Genomic DNA, 19,889 nt, shown 5'->3' with positions numbered 1-19,889 from the left:
CAGACATTTTTCTAGGCACATGTACATATGCATTTTGGTTTTTTTTTTTCCCCCATCTTTATTGGAGTATAATTGCTTTACAATGTTGTGTTAGTCTCTGCTGTACAACAAAGTGAATCGGCTATATGTATACATACATCCCCATATCCCCTCCCTCTAAAGCCTTCCCTCCCACCCTCCCTATCCCATCCCTCTAGGTCGTCACAAAGCATCAAGTTGATCTCCCTGTGCTATGCGGCTGCTTCCCACTAGCCATCCATTTTACATTTGGTGGTGTATATATGTCATGCCACTCTCTCACTTCGTCCCAGCTTCCCCTTCTCCCCCTGTGTCCTCAAGTCCGTTTTCTATGTCAGTGTCTTTATTCCTGCCCTGCCACTAGGTTCATCAGTACCACTATTTTAGATTCCATATATATGCGTTAGCAATACGGTATTTGTTTTTCTCTTTATGACTAGCTTCACTCTGTATGACAGACTCTAGGTCCATCCACCTCACTACAAATAACTCAATTTCATTCCTTTTAATGGCTGAGTAATATTCCATTGTATATATGTGCCACATCTTCTTTATCCATTCATTTAGGTTGCTTCCATGTCCTGGCTATTGTAAATAGTGCTGCAATGAACATTGGGGTACATGACTCTTTTTGAATTATGGTTTTCTCAGGGTATATGCCCAGTAGTGGGATTGCTGGGTCATATGGTAGTTCTAGTTTTAGTTTTTTAAGGAACCTCCATACTGTTCTCCATAGTGGCTGTATCAATTTACATTCCCACCAACAGTGCAAGAGGGTTCTCTTTTCTCCACACCCTCTCCAGAAGTTATTGTTTGTAGATTTTTTGGTGATGGCCATTCTGACTGGTGTGAGGTGATACCTCATTGTGATTTTGATTTGCATTTCTCTAATGATTAGTGATGTTGAGCATCTTTTCATGTGTTTGTTGGACATCTGTATATCTTCTTTGGAGAAATGTCTATTTAGGTCTTCCGCCCATTTTTGGATTGGGTTGTTTGTTCTTTTGCTATTGAGCTGCATGAGCTGTTTATATATTTTGGAGATTAATCCTTTGTCTGTTGATTCTTTTGCAAATATTTTCTCCCATTCTGAGGGTTGTCTTTTCATCTTGTTTATGGTTTCCTTTGCTGTGCAAAAGCTTTTAAGTTTAATTGGTCCCATTTGTTTATTTTTGTTTTTATTTCCATTTCTCTAGGAGGTGGGTCAAAAAGGATCTTGCTATGATTTATGTCACAGAGTGTTCTGCCTATGTTTTCCTCTATGAGTTTTATAGTGACTGGCCTTACATTTATTTATTTTATTTTATTTTATTTTTAACATCTTTATTGGAGTATAATTGCTTTACAGGGATGTGTTAGTTTCTGCTTTATAACAAAGTGAATCAGCTATACATATACATATATCCCCTTATCTCCTCCCTCTTGCATCTCCCTCCCACCCTCCCTATCCTACCCTTTAGGTCTTTAATCCATTTTGAGTTTACTTTTGGGTATGAAGTTAGGGAGCATTCTAGTTTCATTCTTTTACATGTAGCTGTCCAGTTTTTCCAGCACTGCTTATTGAAGAGGCTGTCTTTTTTCCATTGTATATTCTTGCCTCCTTTGTCAAAGATAAGGTGACCGTATGTGCGTGGGTTTATCTCTGGGCTTTCTATCCTGTTCTATTGATCTGTATTTCTCTTTTTGTGTCAGTACCATACTGTCTTGGTTACTGTAGCTCTGTAGTATAGTCTGAAGTCAGGGAGCCTGATTCCTCCAGCTCCATTTTTCTTTCTCAAGATTGCTTTGGCTATTGCGGTCTTTTGTATTTCCATACAAATTAAAATTTCTTGTTCTAGTTCCGTAAAAAATGCCATTGGTAATTTAATAGAGATTGCATTGAACCTGTAGATTGCTTTAGGTAGTATAGTCATTTTCACAATATTGATTCTTCCAATCCAGGAGCATGGTATATCACTCCATCTGTTTATCTCATCTTTGATTTCTTTCATCAGTGTTTTATAGTTTTCTGAGTACAGGTCTTTTGCCTCCTTAGGTAGGTTTATTCCTAGGTATTTTATTCTTTTTGTTGCAATGGTGAATGGGATTGTTTCCTTAATTTCTCTTTCTGAACTTTCGTTGTTAGTTCATAGGAATGCAAGAGATTTCTGTGCATTAATTTTGTATCCTGCAACCTTACCAAATTCATTGATTAGTTCTAGTAGTTTTCTGGTGGCATCTTTAGGATTTTCTATTTATAACGTCATGTCATCAGCAACAGTGACAGTTTTACTTCTTCTTTTCCAATTTGTATTCCTTTTATTTCTTTTTCTTCTCTGATTGCCGAGGCTAAGACTTCCAATACTATGTTGAATCATAGTGGTGAGAGTGGACATTCTTGTCTTGTTTCTTATCTTAGAGGAAATGCTTTCAGTTTTTCACCATTGAGAATGATGTTGGCTGTGGGTTTGTCATATGTGGCCTTTATTATGTTGAGGTAGTTTCCCTCTATGCCCACTTTCTGGAGAGTTTTTATCACAAACGGTGTTGAATTTTGTCAAAAGCTTTTTCTGCATCTATCAAGATGATCATATGGTTTTTATTTTTCAATTTGTTAATATGGTGTATCACATTGATTGATTTGCATACATTGAAGAATCCTTGCATCCCTGGGATAAATCCCACTTGATCATGGTGTATGATCCTTTTAATGTGCTGTTGGATTCTGTTTGCTGGTATTTTGTTGCAGATTTTTGCATTTATGTTCATCAGTGATATTGGTCTGTAATTTTTGTGTGTGTGATATTTGTCTGGTTTTGGTATCGGGGTGATGGTAGCCTCGTAGAATGAGTTTGGGAGTGTTCCTCCCTCCACAGTTTTTTGGAACAGTTTGAGAAGGATAGGAATTAACTATTCTCTAAATGTTTGATAGCATTTGCCTGTGAAGCCATCTGGTCCTGGACTTTTGTTTGTTGGAAGATTTTAATTACAGTTTCAATTTCATTACCTGTGATTGGTCTGTTTATATTTTCTAATTCTTCCTGGTTCAATCTTGGAAAGTTGTACCTTTCCAAGAATTTGTCCATTACTTCAGGTAGTCCATTTTATTGGCATATAGTTGCTTGTGGTAGTCTCTTATGATCCTTTGTATTTCTGCAGTGTCAGCTGTAATCTCTCCTTTTTTGTTTCTCATTTTATTGATTTGAGTCCTCTCCCTTTTTTTCTTGATGAGTCTGGCTAAAAGTTTATCAGTTTTGTATATCAAAGAACCAACTTTTAGTTTTATTGATCTTTGCTATTGTTTTCTTCATTTCTCTTTCATTTATTTCTGCTCTGATCTTTATGATTTCTTTCCTTCTACTAATTTTGGGTTTTCTTTGTTCTTCTTTTTCTAGTTGCTTTAGGTGTAAGGTTAGATTGTTTATTTGAGATTTTTCTTGTTTCTTGAGGTGAACTTGAATTGCTATAAACTTCCCTCTTAGAACTGCTTTTGCTGCATCCCATAGGCTTTGAATCGTCGTGTTTTTGTTGTCATTTGTTTCTAGGTGTTTTTTAATTTCTTCTTTGATTTCTTCAGTGATCTCTAGGTTATTTAGCAGCACACTCTTTAGCCTCCATGTATTTGTGTTTTTTACAGGTTTTTTCTTGTAATTGATTTCTAATCTCATAGCATTGTGGCTCGATATGATTTCAGTGTTCTTAAATTTTTCAAGGCTTGATTTATGACCCAACATGAGATGTAGTCTGAAGAACATTCCATGTGCACTTGAGAAGAAAGTGTATTCTTCCGCTTATGGGTGTAATGGCCTAAAAATATCAATTAAGTCTATCTGGTCTGTTGTGTCATTTAAAGCCTGTGTTTCCTTATTTATTTTCTGTCTGGATGATCTGTCTGTTGGTGTAAGTGGGGTGTTGAAGTCCCCCACGGTTACTGTGTTACTGTCGATTTCCCCTTTTATGGCTGTTAGAATTTGCCTTATGTATTGAGGTGTTCCTATGTTGGGTGCATATATATTTCTAATTGTTATGTTTTCTTCTTGGATTGATCCCTTGATCATTATGTAGTGTCCTTCATATCTCTTGTAACAGTCTTTATTTTAAACTCTATTTTATCTGATATGGGTATTGCTACTCCAGCTTTCTTGTGATTTCCATTTGCATGGAATATCTTTTTCCATCCCCTCACTTTCAGTCTGTATGTGTCCCTAGGTCTGAAGTGGATTTCTTGTAGACAGCATATATAAGGGTCTTGTTTTTGTATCCATTCAGCCAGTCTGTGTCTTGGTTGGAGCATTTAATCCATTTACATTCAAGGTGATTATCGATATGTATGTTCCTATTACCATTTTCTTAATTGATTTGGGTTTGTTTTTTTGGTCTTTTTCTTCTCTTGTGTTTCTCACTTAGAGAAGTTCCTTTAGCATTTGTTGTAAAGCTGTTTTGGTGGTGCTGAATTCTCATAGCTTTTGTTTGTCTGTAAAGCTTTTGATTTCTCTGTTGAATCTGAATGAGATCCTTGCTGGGTAAAGTAATCTTGGTTGTAGGTTTTTCCTTTTCATCACTTTAAGTGTATCCTGCCCCTCCCTTCTGACCTGTAGAGTTTCTGCTGAGAAATCAGCTATAACCTTATGGGGATTCCCTTGTATGTTATTTTTCTGCTTTTTCCTTGCTGTTTTTAATATTTTTTCTTTGAATTTAATTTTTGTTTGCATTTTGGTATTTTTTTAACCAGACTTGTATTTGGTATATTCTAATGTGTTTGCTTAGTTAATGACTCTACATGTTTTCATGACAATACATTTTCATTTTATCTGGTAGTCACACCATATTTAAATTTAAATTTCCCCAATTGCCACCAAAATGTCCTTGGAATTTCAACTGGTTTGTTCAAGCTAGGGTCTAGTACAGGACTACAAATTGCACCTGGTCTCTTTTAATCTGGCTCCTACTTCCCCACATGACACTGACTTGCTGAAGAGATGGTGCCATTTTTTTTCCAGAATGTCACATCTTTTGGACTTGTTGCTTCTTCATGGTGGTGTTTGACTTGTTCCTCTCTTCTTTATATTTCCTGTAAACTAGAAGTAAGTTTTAAAGGCTAGGTTCCAGTTAAATATTTTGGCTAGAATCTACATCATGGAAATATTATGTACTTCATATTTCTCCATATCAGGACACAAATAACGTCTGGATGACCTGGTGTAGTGATGCTAAGTTTAAACATGGAATTAGGATAACCATACTCTTGCCCTTCCATTGTACAGTTATGTTTTTCCCTTTGCAACCTGAGAGATATCGATGTTGTAATGTTTTGGTACTATATAAGTAGTTTATCATATCATCTGAGAATCCTTGCCTAAATCAACAATTGTTTTAGTGGTTGTAGAATGATGATTTTTGGATTCCTTTAACATTATTAGGTGGCATTATTCTGTAAAGTGGAGCTATCCCTTCCTTCATCAATTGGGGCTATTTGTTACTATGAAATACAGTTCCTATTGGAAAGACATTCCAGTCTTTCTTTACCAATTATTAAAATAAGGAGTTACTTTAATAGGCCCTTCAAATGGTGATATTAATTTTTCCAACATTCTCTTTGTTTATATTTCATTTGACCTGATGTTTTTATTATAATTCTTTTTAATGCTCAAATCATTAATAGTGGTGACCATTTCAAGGTGGCTTCTGTGTGTTCTTTTAACGTGACACTGTTACTTTTCAAAACCTTCCTTGCTTTTGGCACAAGAAGATGATCTGGGACTCACATTATATTGATACTTTTCCTGCCCCAGACCTGGAATTATCCATTCCTTGAGGGCCTCCTGTTTCTTTGAATGTGGAATAAATAAGAGACCATAATCTGGGTACTAGGGGTGCTTCCTATTATCTTGACTCCAAATTTCTATTGAAAGGCATGATTTAGGAATATTAAAAACAAAAAAGAATTTACCTTTAAAAATTACCTGAAATAAACACAGAATTATTTTGACAGATCAACAAGATAATAGATATAGATTTTTCTTTCATTCAGTTAAGACCTAGAAAGGAAAGAATTATACTCTTGGCATAAACTGAGACAACCAAAGATGCTGAACATTATTGTGGATGTCAGTAAATTAGAATACCCAGTCAAGTGCTGTAGACCAGATTAGATACCTATCTAGGCCATCCACAAAAGCAAATTATAGTCATCCTGTGGTATTTGCAAAGGATTGGTTCTAGGACAGACATACACACACACACACACACACACACACACACACAAATGGACACCAAAATCTGCGGTTGCTCAAGTCCTTTGTATAAAATGGTGTAGTACTTGCATATAACCTACATACATTTTTTTTCTGTATATCTTCAATCAGCAGTTGGTTGAATCCATGAATACAGAACCTGTGGATTCCCAGGGCTGACTGTATATGAACAAGTGAACAATTGGGATTTGTGGGGGGGTTTTATTGTTTCCTTTTATTTCTTAGAGTTTTATTTTTTAGAGTTTCTTTTGGTATCTCCAATGAAATCCAACTTAATAAGTCTTGATATAGCAAATTATGAAATCATAGAAATTTTTCAGGAGGGGGTATATTTTTTCTAGATAATTTTTTACAAAAATTAATTTCCTGTACAACATGGATGAATCTTGAAAAATTATGCTGAGTCAGAGAAGCCAGACATAAAAGAGAACATGCTGTATGATTCTATGTACATAAAGTTTTAGAAATGCAAACTAATCTATTTTGACAACAAACCCATTAGTGGTTGCCTGCTGATAGGGTAGGAAGGAGGCAGAAGGTTAGGAGGGAGGAATTACCAAGGAGTATAAGGAAATTTTGGGGGGTGATATGTCCATTATCTTGATTTTGGTGATAGTTATGGGTATATACATATTTCAAGACTTATGAAATTTTATATTTTATGTATGTGCAGTTTATTATATGTCTGTAAAAACTTAATGGGATTGGATAGGTTATGTTTAGAGTAAAAATTATCTGATAATTTTCCTCATAGAGAACTGATCATTGTTAGCTATTCTATTTCATTTGCAATTCAAAGTGTATTCTGAATAATTGCCTTGCATGCTAGTTTTATTTTGTGTGTGTACCGTCTTGCTTTTATATTTATGTTTTCTTGTAATTTTTATTGTTTTTTACTGGAAGAATAACTATGAAGCATAAACCTATATATCAAACAAGCAAGCCTATAGAATAGTAGGTTCAATTTACTAAGAAATTTATATGTGCCTCTTTTTAAATTCTGGAAACAGGAAAAGTTTCTAAATATTTTGTGTACCTTGTCTTAAACAAGAATTTGTAGTAATACTGAATTTGTCTATATTGTTCCTTGTTTTAGGGCCAAGAAAACCAATTATACTATAAATAGAAAGTTACCTAAAGAAAAGTCTTTTAGAAGTATAAGACACATTATGTCCATTTTACAGGTTGGAAATAATTATAGCATAAAACCATCAAGAGTGTAAGGAATCAAGAGTAGACGTCCTAATAGCAGTAATGGAAATTAAATCCTGTCTTTTAATGCTTGTTTAAATAATATTCTATGGTACTCTCTTTGTAACATGGTGTTGCAGCCTGCTTTTCAAGACTGGAGTGTCTTGATAATTCTGATGAGGGAAAATGTGTTTGTGACCTCCAACCCCTATCTCTGAGTGCTCTGACTGTAGGTAGACTCTACTTGAAAAGAGCTTACTAGACTCATTTATGCTGTTTAAAAAAAAAAATTACAAATTGAAATTTAGTTAATTAATATTATCAAGATTATGTCAAAGCTGATCCATGTCTCAGTATGTTGTCTGCTATGAACTCAGTTTTAGGAATATTGCCATGAGTTCTCTTTACAGCTAACCTGGCTTTCTCTAACCTCTATTTTAAAAAGTAGGATGACTCCTCACTTTTCTAAACAAGTCAAGCTTTTTGAACCCAAACTTTTCTAAACCATTTATTTAATGGGAATCAGTAGTTTTATTTATGTATTTATTTTTTAAACCTACATATTTTACACCTTCTTAAAGTGAGGATATTGGGTATAACCTAAAATCTTTTTTAATTATGCAAAGGCATGTTAATGAACATTCATTATTCTGGGAAAAACACAATTCTGCCTCTGATTTTTGTTTTTTCAGCCTACCTCTTAGCCTTGTCATTGTGCCAGGCCATCACTCTCCTTCCTAACTTTCTGGCAACACAGATAACCAAGTTGTTAAGAAATATGTGCTAAGAAGAGAAAATAGGATGTGACTGAGAGTCTAAATGACTTTTCTCTGGAGCAAGTGTATGGTTTTAATGCTGAGGCTGCGTGGCACGGTTTTAGGTGTTCTGCACCTGCAGCTATGTACAACATTAAGTTGCCAGAATGCTTGACCACCAGACAAGTGGAGAGTTACTATACCTAATTAGCTCTAATTGAGGAGTCTTGCCACCATGGGGAAGTATTAAGGGAAGAGAGGAAGGGACATAAGATGTAGCAGAATACTTTATAGCAGAAGGGACATAAGATGTAGCAGAATACTTTTATATTATTCTGCTGTTATATTGCATTTACCCTTTAACATGAACACCTATCATCGATTGAATGCTTTCTCTGTGCTAATGCTATGTATACGTTACCTCTTTAAATCATATAGATTATTATCCACATTTGACACATGCAATGTTGAGACCCACAGAGGGTTAATAAGTTGCCCATGGCCACACAGCTAGTAATTGGTAGAGCTATGATTTGACCCCAGCTCTGTTTAATTCTAAAACACATGTTCCTGACCGCTTTGTTACACTGAAAATTGTATTCAGAGACGGGGTGTCAGCTCCATTCTTCATCTAGAACACTGGGGCTAAATTTCTAACAATGTACATATGCATACATTCTGCTGTAACAACACAAGTTAGGCATCCTATAGAGTTTATAGTATTAAATGTTTGCCAGGATAATACAGTGTTTTAGAGTTAAAGAAAAGCTCTTTGACATAAAACCATTTGAACAACATAGCATGTCATTTAATTAAATTACACTCAATAACATAAATTGCATAGTACAATGCCTGGGCGTGATAAGTGCTCAGTAAATGGTAACTAAAACCTTATTTTGTATAGCTAATTGTAGACTGAATTGATTGAATTAGCTGTTTCAGTAATTTGAAGTGAGAAAGAAAATGTTATGCAATCTCATTGGTTTAGTTGTCAATAATTCTCGATTTATGATCATTTGAGCAGAAACTAAACTAAGGTTTAGATTTGTGCTATGAAGAAAGGTCTTCCTAAGAAGTTTTGCAGGGAGGAAAAGTTTAAAGCTTCTTACAAAAACAACTCTTTCAAAAACCTTTGAGTGCTTTGATATTTCAAAAAGTATTTCCCACTGCAATCTCACAGTTTTAATATTTTTACTAATTCAAATTACTCTTTTATTTAATCTGAAATAATATAGTTTTATTATAAATTTGCTTCACATGATGAATTCCAGCAACACTAAATTGACAGTCTTCATGACAAAAACTTATTTACCAGAGTTCTTTTGTTCTTTCTTAAAATTTAATTAAGGTTTTCAAAACTGTATCTAAATCCACTACTGAAGGTATAAAATCCCACATAATAGAGTATAGTGCAAGAACAGTGAAAATCACATCAGCTGGGGAGAGTCATGAAATTTTAGCTTAGTCTTAACTCCATCCCCCTTAGAGTCTGTTTCTACATTGGTAAAATCAAGAAATGTGCCCTGCATTCTTGTAGCATTATTGTGAACATCAAAGGAGAAAATAAGTATATAAAGTATACTTTATATAAGTATAATCATATAAAAAACTTAGAAAATTACTTCAAGTGCTATTTAACAAGGTAGTATTTTATTTTTATTTATTTATTTTTTAAACAAGTTTCAAAAGATTTTTTAAGGCAACCTCATACCTGGAATACAAAACTAAGTTGAAAATTACTAAGACTTCATTTTTGCATAAAAGAAAAATTGCGTTTATCACACTGGAATTCTTAATTTTCTCAGAATCAAAATCAGTTATTTTAAAAGGCAAAGAATAAAGTACATTGAATGAATAGAATTATAAGCAAAGCCAGTATGATCAAAATCATTTTCCCCAAAGCCTCATTTGAAAAGAATTTGACATTTTAATGTGAAAAGTCACGGAAGTCCTTTACGTTTAACTAAGCTCCTCAAAATATTGTGCCAAATACTTAACATTTATTTTAAACACTTTAAGTTGTACTTTTACCATATACATGTCCAAAAACAATCCTGAAAAGAATATTTTTTCTAACTTACAATAAAAAACTTCCTGCTTTTCAAAGTCTGATTGGTTACAATCATAAAATACTAGGTTCCTGTTTATAAGCTCATGATATGAAAACAATTATGTCCAATAGCTTCAGGGGAAAGTACAAGCTAGAATTTACTATTAATAATTTCTTCATCATCTTGGTCATCTATTTGAAGTACAGTAGGAAGGAGTCAAATGTTAGGACTTACTCTTCAAAAAGTTGAAAAATGACAGGAGTTACTGCCAGGTCCCACTCTGTTACACAAACTCTGGTTTTACATCAAAGATCACCATGGTTTTATTTTAGTCATCCTCTGATTTACTGTCCACACTTTCTTCATATTGCATAGAACAATCATATGTTTAATTAAATCTGGAAAAAGTAATAAGCATTCCACATTTTGGGGGTAGCAATATGGGCCTCCCCCTGTGTTAAACATGTTGCAGTTTATAGCTAAGCTGACCGTTCAAAGGCTAAACCAGAACAGCCAGGACAGCTTGACTTTGTTGGTTTCCCAGTTGTACAGCTTGCAATCTCTATTTCATCGAGGTAACAGGGCACCATAACAGGAACAGATTGTTCCATCAGCAAAATTGAACCAGCAGCAACTTTCTCCAAAACTGTAACTGTTTTCCAAATGTGCAATCTCTAGTCAGGGCTAAGGTTATTGAATCAAATGCTAATAGAAGTTATTGTGGCCACTAGCTCTCTAAGTTGAATTTAGAAACTGTTCCTTTCTCTCCTGCCTAAAAGATCTGTTCATCTTCCTAGATCGTTTTCCTAGTTGTTAGGTTCTGAACCAAATATCCTTTTGTATCTGTGCGAAATTGTGATTTGATGGTGATCACTCCGTTTATCTTGGCATCATGCCACAAACACTCATCCATTTAGAAAATGACATTCCCTCCATATCCTTATAATTATGATTTACTTCTTCTCTACTGGGTCACTTTTAAGATCAGTTCTATGATCAAGGTAACAAAAAGACTGGAAACCCTTGGATCATGGAAATGGCTTTCTGGTAGATATTCTCTGTTAAATCTCTGTTAAATCATCCCTGGCTTTCCAATGTCCTTAGCAAGGTAGTATTTTAGTATTAAGAGAGCTTTCTTCCCACAACTACATGACAACTACAACTCATATATAATATGAGTGACTTCTTGCAAATCTTTGTTTTATTACTTAATACTTACACTGAAGTTATTCCAAAAGGCAGTACTACTTGGTGATATATAGAATGTTTTCCAGAAAGGTGAGTAGCAATAAATAACATGATATTTTGGTAAATAACCAAATATTTATTTTGGTAAATAACCAAATAAATATTTATTTGATAAATAACAAGTTATATAATAACTTGTGTATGATATGTCTGGACATTTATGCATTTCTCAAACTGTAGCAAATATGCATTATTCAAGTTAGTATTTGGGATTCCTACAACTGAACCCCCTTGATTTTTCTTTGGATCTTAGTTCCTAATGCTAATCTTTCTTACTAGTTTCTCCAGTAACTTCAACAGATGTGGACAATACACAGGGCTTCTCAAAGTGCAATAAAATTATGCCTTGGGCTGTAGAAGTTGTATTCCAGCTTATTTGACCAGAAAGAAAATCTACTAGGGCCATGAACTAAAGGAAACAGCACAAACTGAGTCAGCCCTAGGATTGAATCCCAGCTCTTCACAGTTTATTAGGTGTGTGACCTTGGGCCAATCTCTTCATCTCAAGTCTCATTTTTTAAAATCCGTAAAATGGGGATAATAACACCTATCTTACACACTGGAGTGAAGATTAAGATATTACATATGTAGTGCAGTATACGATATATACTAGGTGATTGTGGGAAGGAAGAATAATTTTCCCTGTACCTTCTCAGTTCTTAGCTGAGACCCCTGTAATAAAAGACAGATGAACAAGAGAAAAACAAATTTATTAACATGTAGACCTCATGTATACCTGGGAGATACCCAGGAAAAATGAATAACTCAAAGAGGTGGCTTTAGGATTCAGGTTTAAATACCTTCTTAATAGGGAAAGGGGAGGAGGGATGTAGGCCTCTTAGGGAAGAGTAAATGATTTTTAGGAAGGATGAATTGGCTCTTAGAAGAATATATGGGAGGTATGATAGTTTGTGACAAAAGTTTATATGGGTGTGTTGCTGATTTCTAGTCTCTTCTCCTGTGATGAGTCAATCTTCCCTGGTTGGATGAAACTCCTAGGGAGTTTCTGACAGTTGAGTTCCTTTTGGATGTCTTTAGGTACATGAAGAGAGTTCAGAGTAAGCCTCTCCCTGCATTTGTTGTTTTTCAAGTGCCTACAGCTCTTGAAAATAATCAGTACACCAAAGTGGCATATTTTGGGGTGGCATGTCCTGAACTCCTACAATCACATTTTGGGGTGGAATATTCTACTACTCTTCATGTTCAATACAAAGTGTTTGTTTTTTCTCTTCCTTAACCGTAGGGGAACTTTGAGAGCTCCACCAGACCAATTCATAGACTAGTGAGGAGGAATGAATGAATAGAATGTCTTTCCATAGTTTTCCAGCAGTGGAAAATTTTTATTTGCTTAGAATTGAATGTCAAAGCTAACTCAGTTTTCTGCTGATTTTCACAGGTTGGCTCTAGTTTACTTATTCCCACAGAGATTCTGCTGTACTATAGCACTGATTTCCTAGCATCCGACCTTGACAATTAAATGCTCTCAAAAACTTTTTTTTTTTGGTTGCAAAAATACATGCTAATAGCCCAAGATAGTTTTTCTTATATCACTACTCTACAGTTAGAGAATAAAACAACCAAATTAGTATTAGCCATGAAAATAAAACCTTCCACAGCATTCCTTAAGCCATAATCCAAGCAAAGAAAAAATTTAAATGCTGTATTATCTTAGGAAAGCATTTAAGGTTGTCACAGATTTTACATGATTCATGTAATTTACCTCACATTTGATTCTCATTTCATACGTATATGAGAAATTTATTAGGAAAATGTTTACAATACAATGTGTTTTAAAATTTATGAAAGAAACTTGCATTTTTTAACTTGAGGCTGCTACGTAATTTTAACAGAAATGAAGTAAACAGCAGGCAATAATAATCATTAAACAGTACCTGGTACCCGTACACCCCTCTCACTCACTCTAGTACCCTTGTATGTTTTTCCATTTTACAGTTGTGTTTTTCCATTCTGAAGTAGCTCATCTATTATGCTTTTTGACTATATACTTTAAGTTGAATTTATTTATATGTTATAAGACACTAAGCTTGTTGTTTTTGTTGTTTCAGTATTTTCTACTAAAGAGTAAAATTTTACCTTGTTACCAGATTCAGAAGAAGATGTTGTTGAAACTCCTGCTGTGTCCCATGATGAACACACACACCAAGAGATAAAGGGCCAAAAAACACTGGCAACTCCTGCAGTTCGTCGCCTTGCAATGGAAAACAATGTAAGTTTTCTTAATATTTAAGTGTGAGATCACATAGAAGGTATACATGTGTATCTATGAAGAATTACCCAGCTATCCCATGATGAGATGGCTCAAGTTGGGATTAAAGGAAACATGAAAATGTCTGTTACTAAAAAGTGATAGTTGCATAAAAGTCCTCACGAGCAATGAGAAAAAAAATTGTGAACTTATTATTCATGTTAATTGAGAAGTGTGGATTTATTATTCTTCCTGAGAGCCTAATAACATTCAGGGCTACCATTTATTGAGCACTTGTAAATACTAGTGTCTTAGATCAGGTACCCTACAAGCATAGCTTGAGGACAGGCGTTTGGGAACACATGATTGATTGATTGATTGAGAGAGTGATCATCTTTACTAGGAATGAAGGAAGCAGTATAGGGAAGGGATGGGAAATGGGCCAGGCAAGGATGTGGTCCCAAGGATCTGCCTGATCCCAGGGAGGTAGGGAAAACCATAGAGCTATACTGACTTGAGTCAAGGAGCCTGGCCTTCTGTTTTCCCTCTTAACTGACAGTCATTGTTTCTTAACCTCCAAAGTGAGATGGCTCCTAGGCATTGTGCTAATAATTTACATGTTATCTCATTTAATCTTCACAACTCTGAGACAAAGGGCCCTTCTAAGACTTAGAGAGGTCAAATAACTCGTCCAAGGTCACACAGCTAACCCAGTGGTGGAACCAGGATTCTGAAGTGAGTCTTTGCGACTCTGAAACCAGCGCTCTTAATCATTAATAGTGTCTCAACAATTTTGTGTGTGTGTGTGTGTGTCTCAACAATTGATGCCTCCATTATTTGAGCACTTCTGAGCCAGACACTATACATACATTATCGCTAATCCTCACAGTAACCTTGCAGACTGGTTTGGATTATCCCCTTTTTGCAGATGAGAAAAGGTAGAGAAGTCGATTAAGTTGCCTAAAATCAAGTAAGTAGCTGAACTGGGGATTTGAGCACAAATCTGTCTGGTTCCAAAGCCTGAGTTCTTTCCACTGTGCCTCACAATGCAGGCTTTTGTTTGTTTGTTTTTGAGAGAAGTAGTTAAATTACAGTTGGGGGGAAAAAAGTTTACATTTTGGGAATAAGAGTCATTAAAATGTTCATTCTCCTTCAGCTAGTTATCCTACCATTGGGGAACTATCCCAAGGAGATAATCTACGATATATTAAAGTGTTTTATATAACCAAAAATTAGAAGGCACATATGTGTTCAAAATCAGGGAAATGCTTATGAAAATTATGTTATAAACCCTTAATGAAAATTTATTAGCCATTGAATGTGTTCAAACATGAAGACGATTTAGCATAACAGAAAAATAGAAATAGTAGTATGGAACACTACACTGTTAAGGGCAGCAGATGAAATAATGATCTTATATATTGCTTTGAAAGCTATAAACATTTTACCATTTTAAAAAAAATTATATAGAAGGACTACGTGTAGAAATATATGATGTGGCTTTCCTCTTCCTAAAGATGTGTACAATTAGAGCATTTGTATAATTACTAGAAATTAAATAATAGATTTATTATTATAAAATCACCTTTTTCCCCCTTTTTTTGCAGTTTGTATATTAATTAATTGAGTTTGTCTAAAATTAAAAACCAGTGGCACTTACAGTTGTTTGTAACTACCTAAAAATTATGTTTAAATTCTTAGAGTTCATTTGTTATAAACTAAATGTTTGATGTGATAAAGTCCTTTACTCTTTTATGGTCATTCTTAGAGAAGCATTAATACAAATGAAATAGGACTTAACCTTGAGAGTTTAACTAATATACACTATGCGTGAGGATATCATCCAAGCTAATGTGTCTTTTTATTTAAGTACAATTCAATTTAGTGAAATATTTTATCTCTATTAACAAACATAGGAAGTGATCAAATAAAGCCAGTTCACAAATGTTTCCAAAAAGTATCATGAGTGCCCAGTAGAAAGTGGAATTATATCATCAATTGTTTATTCTGTGGAAAGCAATAATAAAACTTAACTATTTGACCCTTAACTTGGACCAATGAACTCACATTCCAAGTATGCCTCAATAAAGTTAATTTCAGTGTTTTGTACTGATCTTTCTAAAACAGCCATCAGAAAAAAACTAATTCAAGAGAGCTTTTATAGGATGATTATTTTAACCATTATGTGTTTACTGGTAGCCAAGGTCAGAAACAGTGGTCTACATTTGTTATAGTGTTTAACTCTTGTTTAAACTCTCAGTTCTTCTTATGTAGTCTCCAAGAATAGAAAAAAATCAAATAAGAATTATGCAAGAAATTTTGAAATAGTTGATTGTTTAAAAATATGTTTTCATAAATAGCTATATACAATGTAGATATTACATTGTTACCGCATGGGCAAATGAACAGTAAGTACAAAAGTAACAAATGATCACTTATGAAGAGTAGCTATAGTTTATAGCATTCTATTGAGAAGATGAAAATGTTATTTATAGTTTGTAGTGTTCTATTAAGATAATTAAAATGTTATTTCCTTATTCTAATTTATTGGGCAGAGATACTTTTTTACCTTCAGTTCATTTAATTTCACTTAGAGACCTCAATGATGGGTTTATTTATTTTTTAGGTAGTTTTATTTTTAGCATTAAAATGTGTCATTTTTTAGATTAAGCTGAGTGAAGTTGTTGGCTCAGGAAAAGATGGCAGAATACTTAAAGAAGATATTCTCAGCTATCTGGAAAAGCAAACAGGAGCTATACTACCTCCTTCACCAAAAGCTGAAATTATGCCACCTCCACCAAAACCAAAAGACAGAACTATTCCTATACCAATATCAAAACCTCCAGTATTCACAGGCAAAGACAGAACAGAACCCATTAAAGGTAATAATAATAGTAATGTAAGGTAATAGAGTAATTTATTTGGGGGGAAGCTGCTTCAACATGATGAAATTACAGTTTTTCTAGGAAAAGCTTTAATATATACTGATAATTTTTTTTTAAATTTATTTTATTTTTATTTTTGGCTGTGTTGGGTCTTCGTTTCTGTGCCAGGGCTTTCTCTAGTTGCGGCGAGCGGGGGCCACTCTTCATCGCGGTGCGCAGGCCTCTCACTATCGCGGCCTCTCTTGTTGCGGAGCACAGGCTCCAGACGCGCAGGCTCAGTGGTTGTGGCTCACGGGCCCAGTTGCTCCGCGGCATGTGGGATCTTCCCAGACCAGGGCTCGAACCCGTGTACCCTGCGTTGGCTGGCAGATTCTCAACCACTGCGCCACCAGGGAAGCCCCTGATAATTTTTAAAGAGTAATATGTTAGCAGGTTTCTTACAGTATAAATTTGTGTACAGATAATTTTTCTGTTTGAAGACTTGCTCGGGATATTTTAAATATTATTTTTTGTTAGCTTGCAAAACAACTACTTCTGATTTGTTATTTACAAACTCTTAGGATGATTAACTTCCAGAAGAGTGGCTTTGCAAGAAGCCATTGTGTAAATACATGGCTTGCATCCTTTTGAATTTATTATTATTATTATTTTGGCATTATTATTTTTTTTGTTTGTTTGGCTGCGTTGGGTCTTCGATGCTGTGCTCGGACTTTCTCTAGTTGCGGCGAGCAGGGGCTATTCTTCGTTGCGGTGCAAGCGCTTCTCATTGCAGTGGCTTCTCTTGTTGTGGAGCACAGGCTCTAGGTGCGCAGGCTTCAGTAGCTGTGGCGCGCGGGCTCAGTAGTTGTGGCTCGCAGGCTCTAGAACGCAGGCTCAGTAGTTGTGGTGCACGGGCTTAGTTGCGCCGCGACATGTGGGATCTTCCCGGACCAGAGCTCGAACCCGTGTCCCCTGCATTGGCAGGCGGATTCTTAACCACTGTGCCACCAGGGAAGCCCCCTTTTGAATTTTTTATATACCACAGTGTTGAAAGCAGTTACCTGTTATATTATTACAATTGACACTGGGTGTTGTGCTACAGTCAGTGCTTCAGCATTGAAATTACTGGCTTTCAAGTTATGTAATGAAGATGGTAGCTCCAAGAAGAAGAGTTTAATTAAGAGTAAGTGACATTAGAGAACCTTCTATTTTAGTTTTTAAAGGGATTAAAGGATTTAAGAATTGTTATAAAGTACATATATATATGCATATATGTATATATATGCATATATGTATGTATATTTAATGTTTTCCAGGCTTTCACAAAGCGATGGTCAAGACCATGTCTGCAGCCCTGAATATACCTCATTTTGGGTATTGTGATGAGGTTGACCTTACTGAACTGGTTAAGCTACGAGAAGAATTAAAACCCATTGCTTTTGCTCGTGGAATTAAACTCTCCTTTATGCCCTTCTTCTTAAAGGTAAGATTTTAGTCATTTCAAACAAGGCTTGAGTAAGACATCTAAATTTTGTTTTGCGAATATGCAATGTGTTAACTATGGGTTTGAATAAAAATATATTTCTCACAATATCACATAGTTAGAAAAACGTACAAGTACACTCTCTTTGTTTCATGGAAGTTTATAAAATTGAAATATCTGTGTCAGATTTTTATCTACTTATCTCTTTGAGCTAGGTGAGGATTGTCCTGCCATGTAGGTAAAGCCTTTAATTCTGAAAGGATCACTCCAGCAAAGTCCTGATTTGAAGAAAAGTGAGACTTGGTATTGATCTTTCACTTTTCAACAAACTTATATTGAGGCTTCTGGGAATCATTTCTAGTACTAGGCCTTGGTGCCAGTATAAAAAAGAATAAGGCCATCAGCTGACCTTGAGCAGCTCACTAACCACCATTTAGAAAGCAGCCGCCATATGCCTGACCCAGTACCAAGTGTGCTGTATACATTACCTCTTTTAATGATCAGAATAATGCTAACATGTAAATATTGCTATCTGCATTTTCCATTTAAGGAAATTGGCACTCAGAGAAGTTGAGAAACTTGTCAAGAATTTATATCTAACAAGTGGAGAAGCTAAGTTTTCGGTTCTGGTCCATTTTTCTCAAAAATGCATACTGTCATCTCTAAATCCAGTGTGGCTTCCTACCAGCCCTTTCCATGGTTCTTTTCAATGGTTCCCATTCAGGATTGCCTTCAGGGTAGCTTCTAAATGCGTTAACGTGGCGTAAAAAAGTATTTCTATGCACCTCTGCCACCTACCTCTCCAGTCTTCTCTCTCACAGTCACTCTCTCCGCTATAGTCAGATTAAGCTACGCATAGTTGCTGGAATACACAACTTGACCTGAAATGCCTCCTCCTCCCTTGATCAAATACATGTGCATCCTAAACACCAAATTTTATTCCAGTATGGAACAGAATACAGAAGCCGTTTCCTCCTACAGAAGCCAGTGGCTGTCACAATTTGAGTTAAATGGCCTTTTGTTCTCACTGCAGTTTATCTCAATGTATTGAAAGTGTTTATACTCAGTTGTCTCTTCACTGATGCTGAGTCTTGTACGGCAGAAGCTGTTCTCCTATATGTCCATCTTTTTAACAACTACCCTAACAGGGAAAGAGATGGTCTATAAACATGAGATGTAGTAGGTGCCAGTAAATGAGAGATCTGGACTATATTACAGCTATAGAGGGTCATCTGCAGAGGCACAGCAATTGAAACACGTGGATGAGATCACCCAAATTATGTGTGAAGGAGAAGAAAAGAAGGCTGAGGGTTTTACATCAGTGTTTAAGGGGTAGGTAGAAATTGAGTTGGCAAAGGCAATGGAAGAGGGTGAGTGGGGTCAGTGGTTTGACAATGGGAGAACCAGAAAAGAGTCACTTAATAGCCAAGTGTATCTATTGCTGTATAACAAACCACTCCCAAATTTCATGGTTTGAAACAATTACCATTTATTATTTCTCATGAATCTACAAGTGAGCAGGACCAGTCTGCTGATCTTAGCAGAGCTCACTTATATGTCTATAGACAGGTAGTAGATTGGCTAGGGGCCAGCTGGTGTAGGATGGCCTCAGTGAGGATGACTCATTTCTCTTCTGGATGCTTCTCCTATCTGCCCAGTATGCTAGCCTGCACGTGGTCTCAGTACTGGCGGGGGTGAAGAGCGGAAGCAGAATGTTAGCACTTTCCCCAAGCTGTGCTGCAATGAGTTTGTTTTTAACTCATTGACCAAGGCAAGTCACATGACTAAGCTCAGAATCAGCTTGCAAGAGCACTGCCAAGGGACTTGGATACAGAGGCTC

General features: G+C 35.6%; 1 protein-coding gene across 2 annotated transcripts in view; it reads left to right on the top strand.

Annotated features, from left to right (window-relative positions):
* The window catches only part of DBT (dihydrolipoamide branched chain transacylase E2), a 44,600-nt gene that overhangs the window by 15,446 nt on the left and 9,265 nt on the right, over nt 1-19,889 (top strand). For both annotated transcript variants that reach the window (XM_068540400.1, XM_068540401.1), the window contains 3 exons: nt 13,602-13,723; nt 16,368-16,584; nt 17,883-18,049. In XM_068540400.1, the coding sequence (XP_068396501.1) occupies nt 13,602-13,723; nt 16,368-16,584; nt 17,883-18,049 (506 nt within the window). The remainder of the gene's footprint in view (nt 1-13,601; nt 13,724-16,367; nt 16,585-17,882; nt 18,050-19,889) is intronic.

This window comes from Eschrichtius robustus, chromosome 3 (genome assembly GCF_028021215.1).
Source record: "Eschrichtius robustus isolate mEscRob2 chromosome 3, mEscRob2.pri, whole genome shotgun sequence".
In the NCBI taxonomy this organism is placed as follows: Eukaryota; Metazoa; Chordata; class Mammalia; order Artiodactyla; family Eschrichtiidae; genus Eschrichtius; species Eschrichtius robustus.
This window is presented reverse-complemented; position numbering and strand designations above follow the sequence as displayed.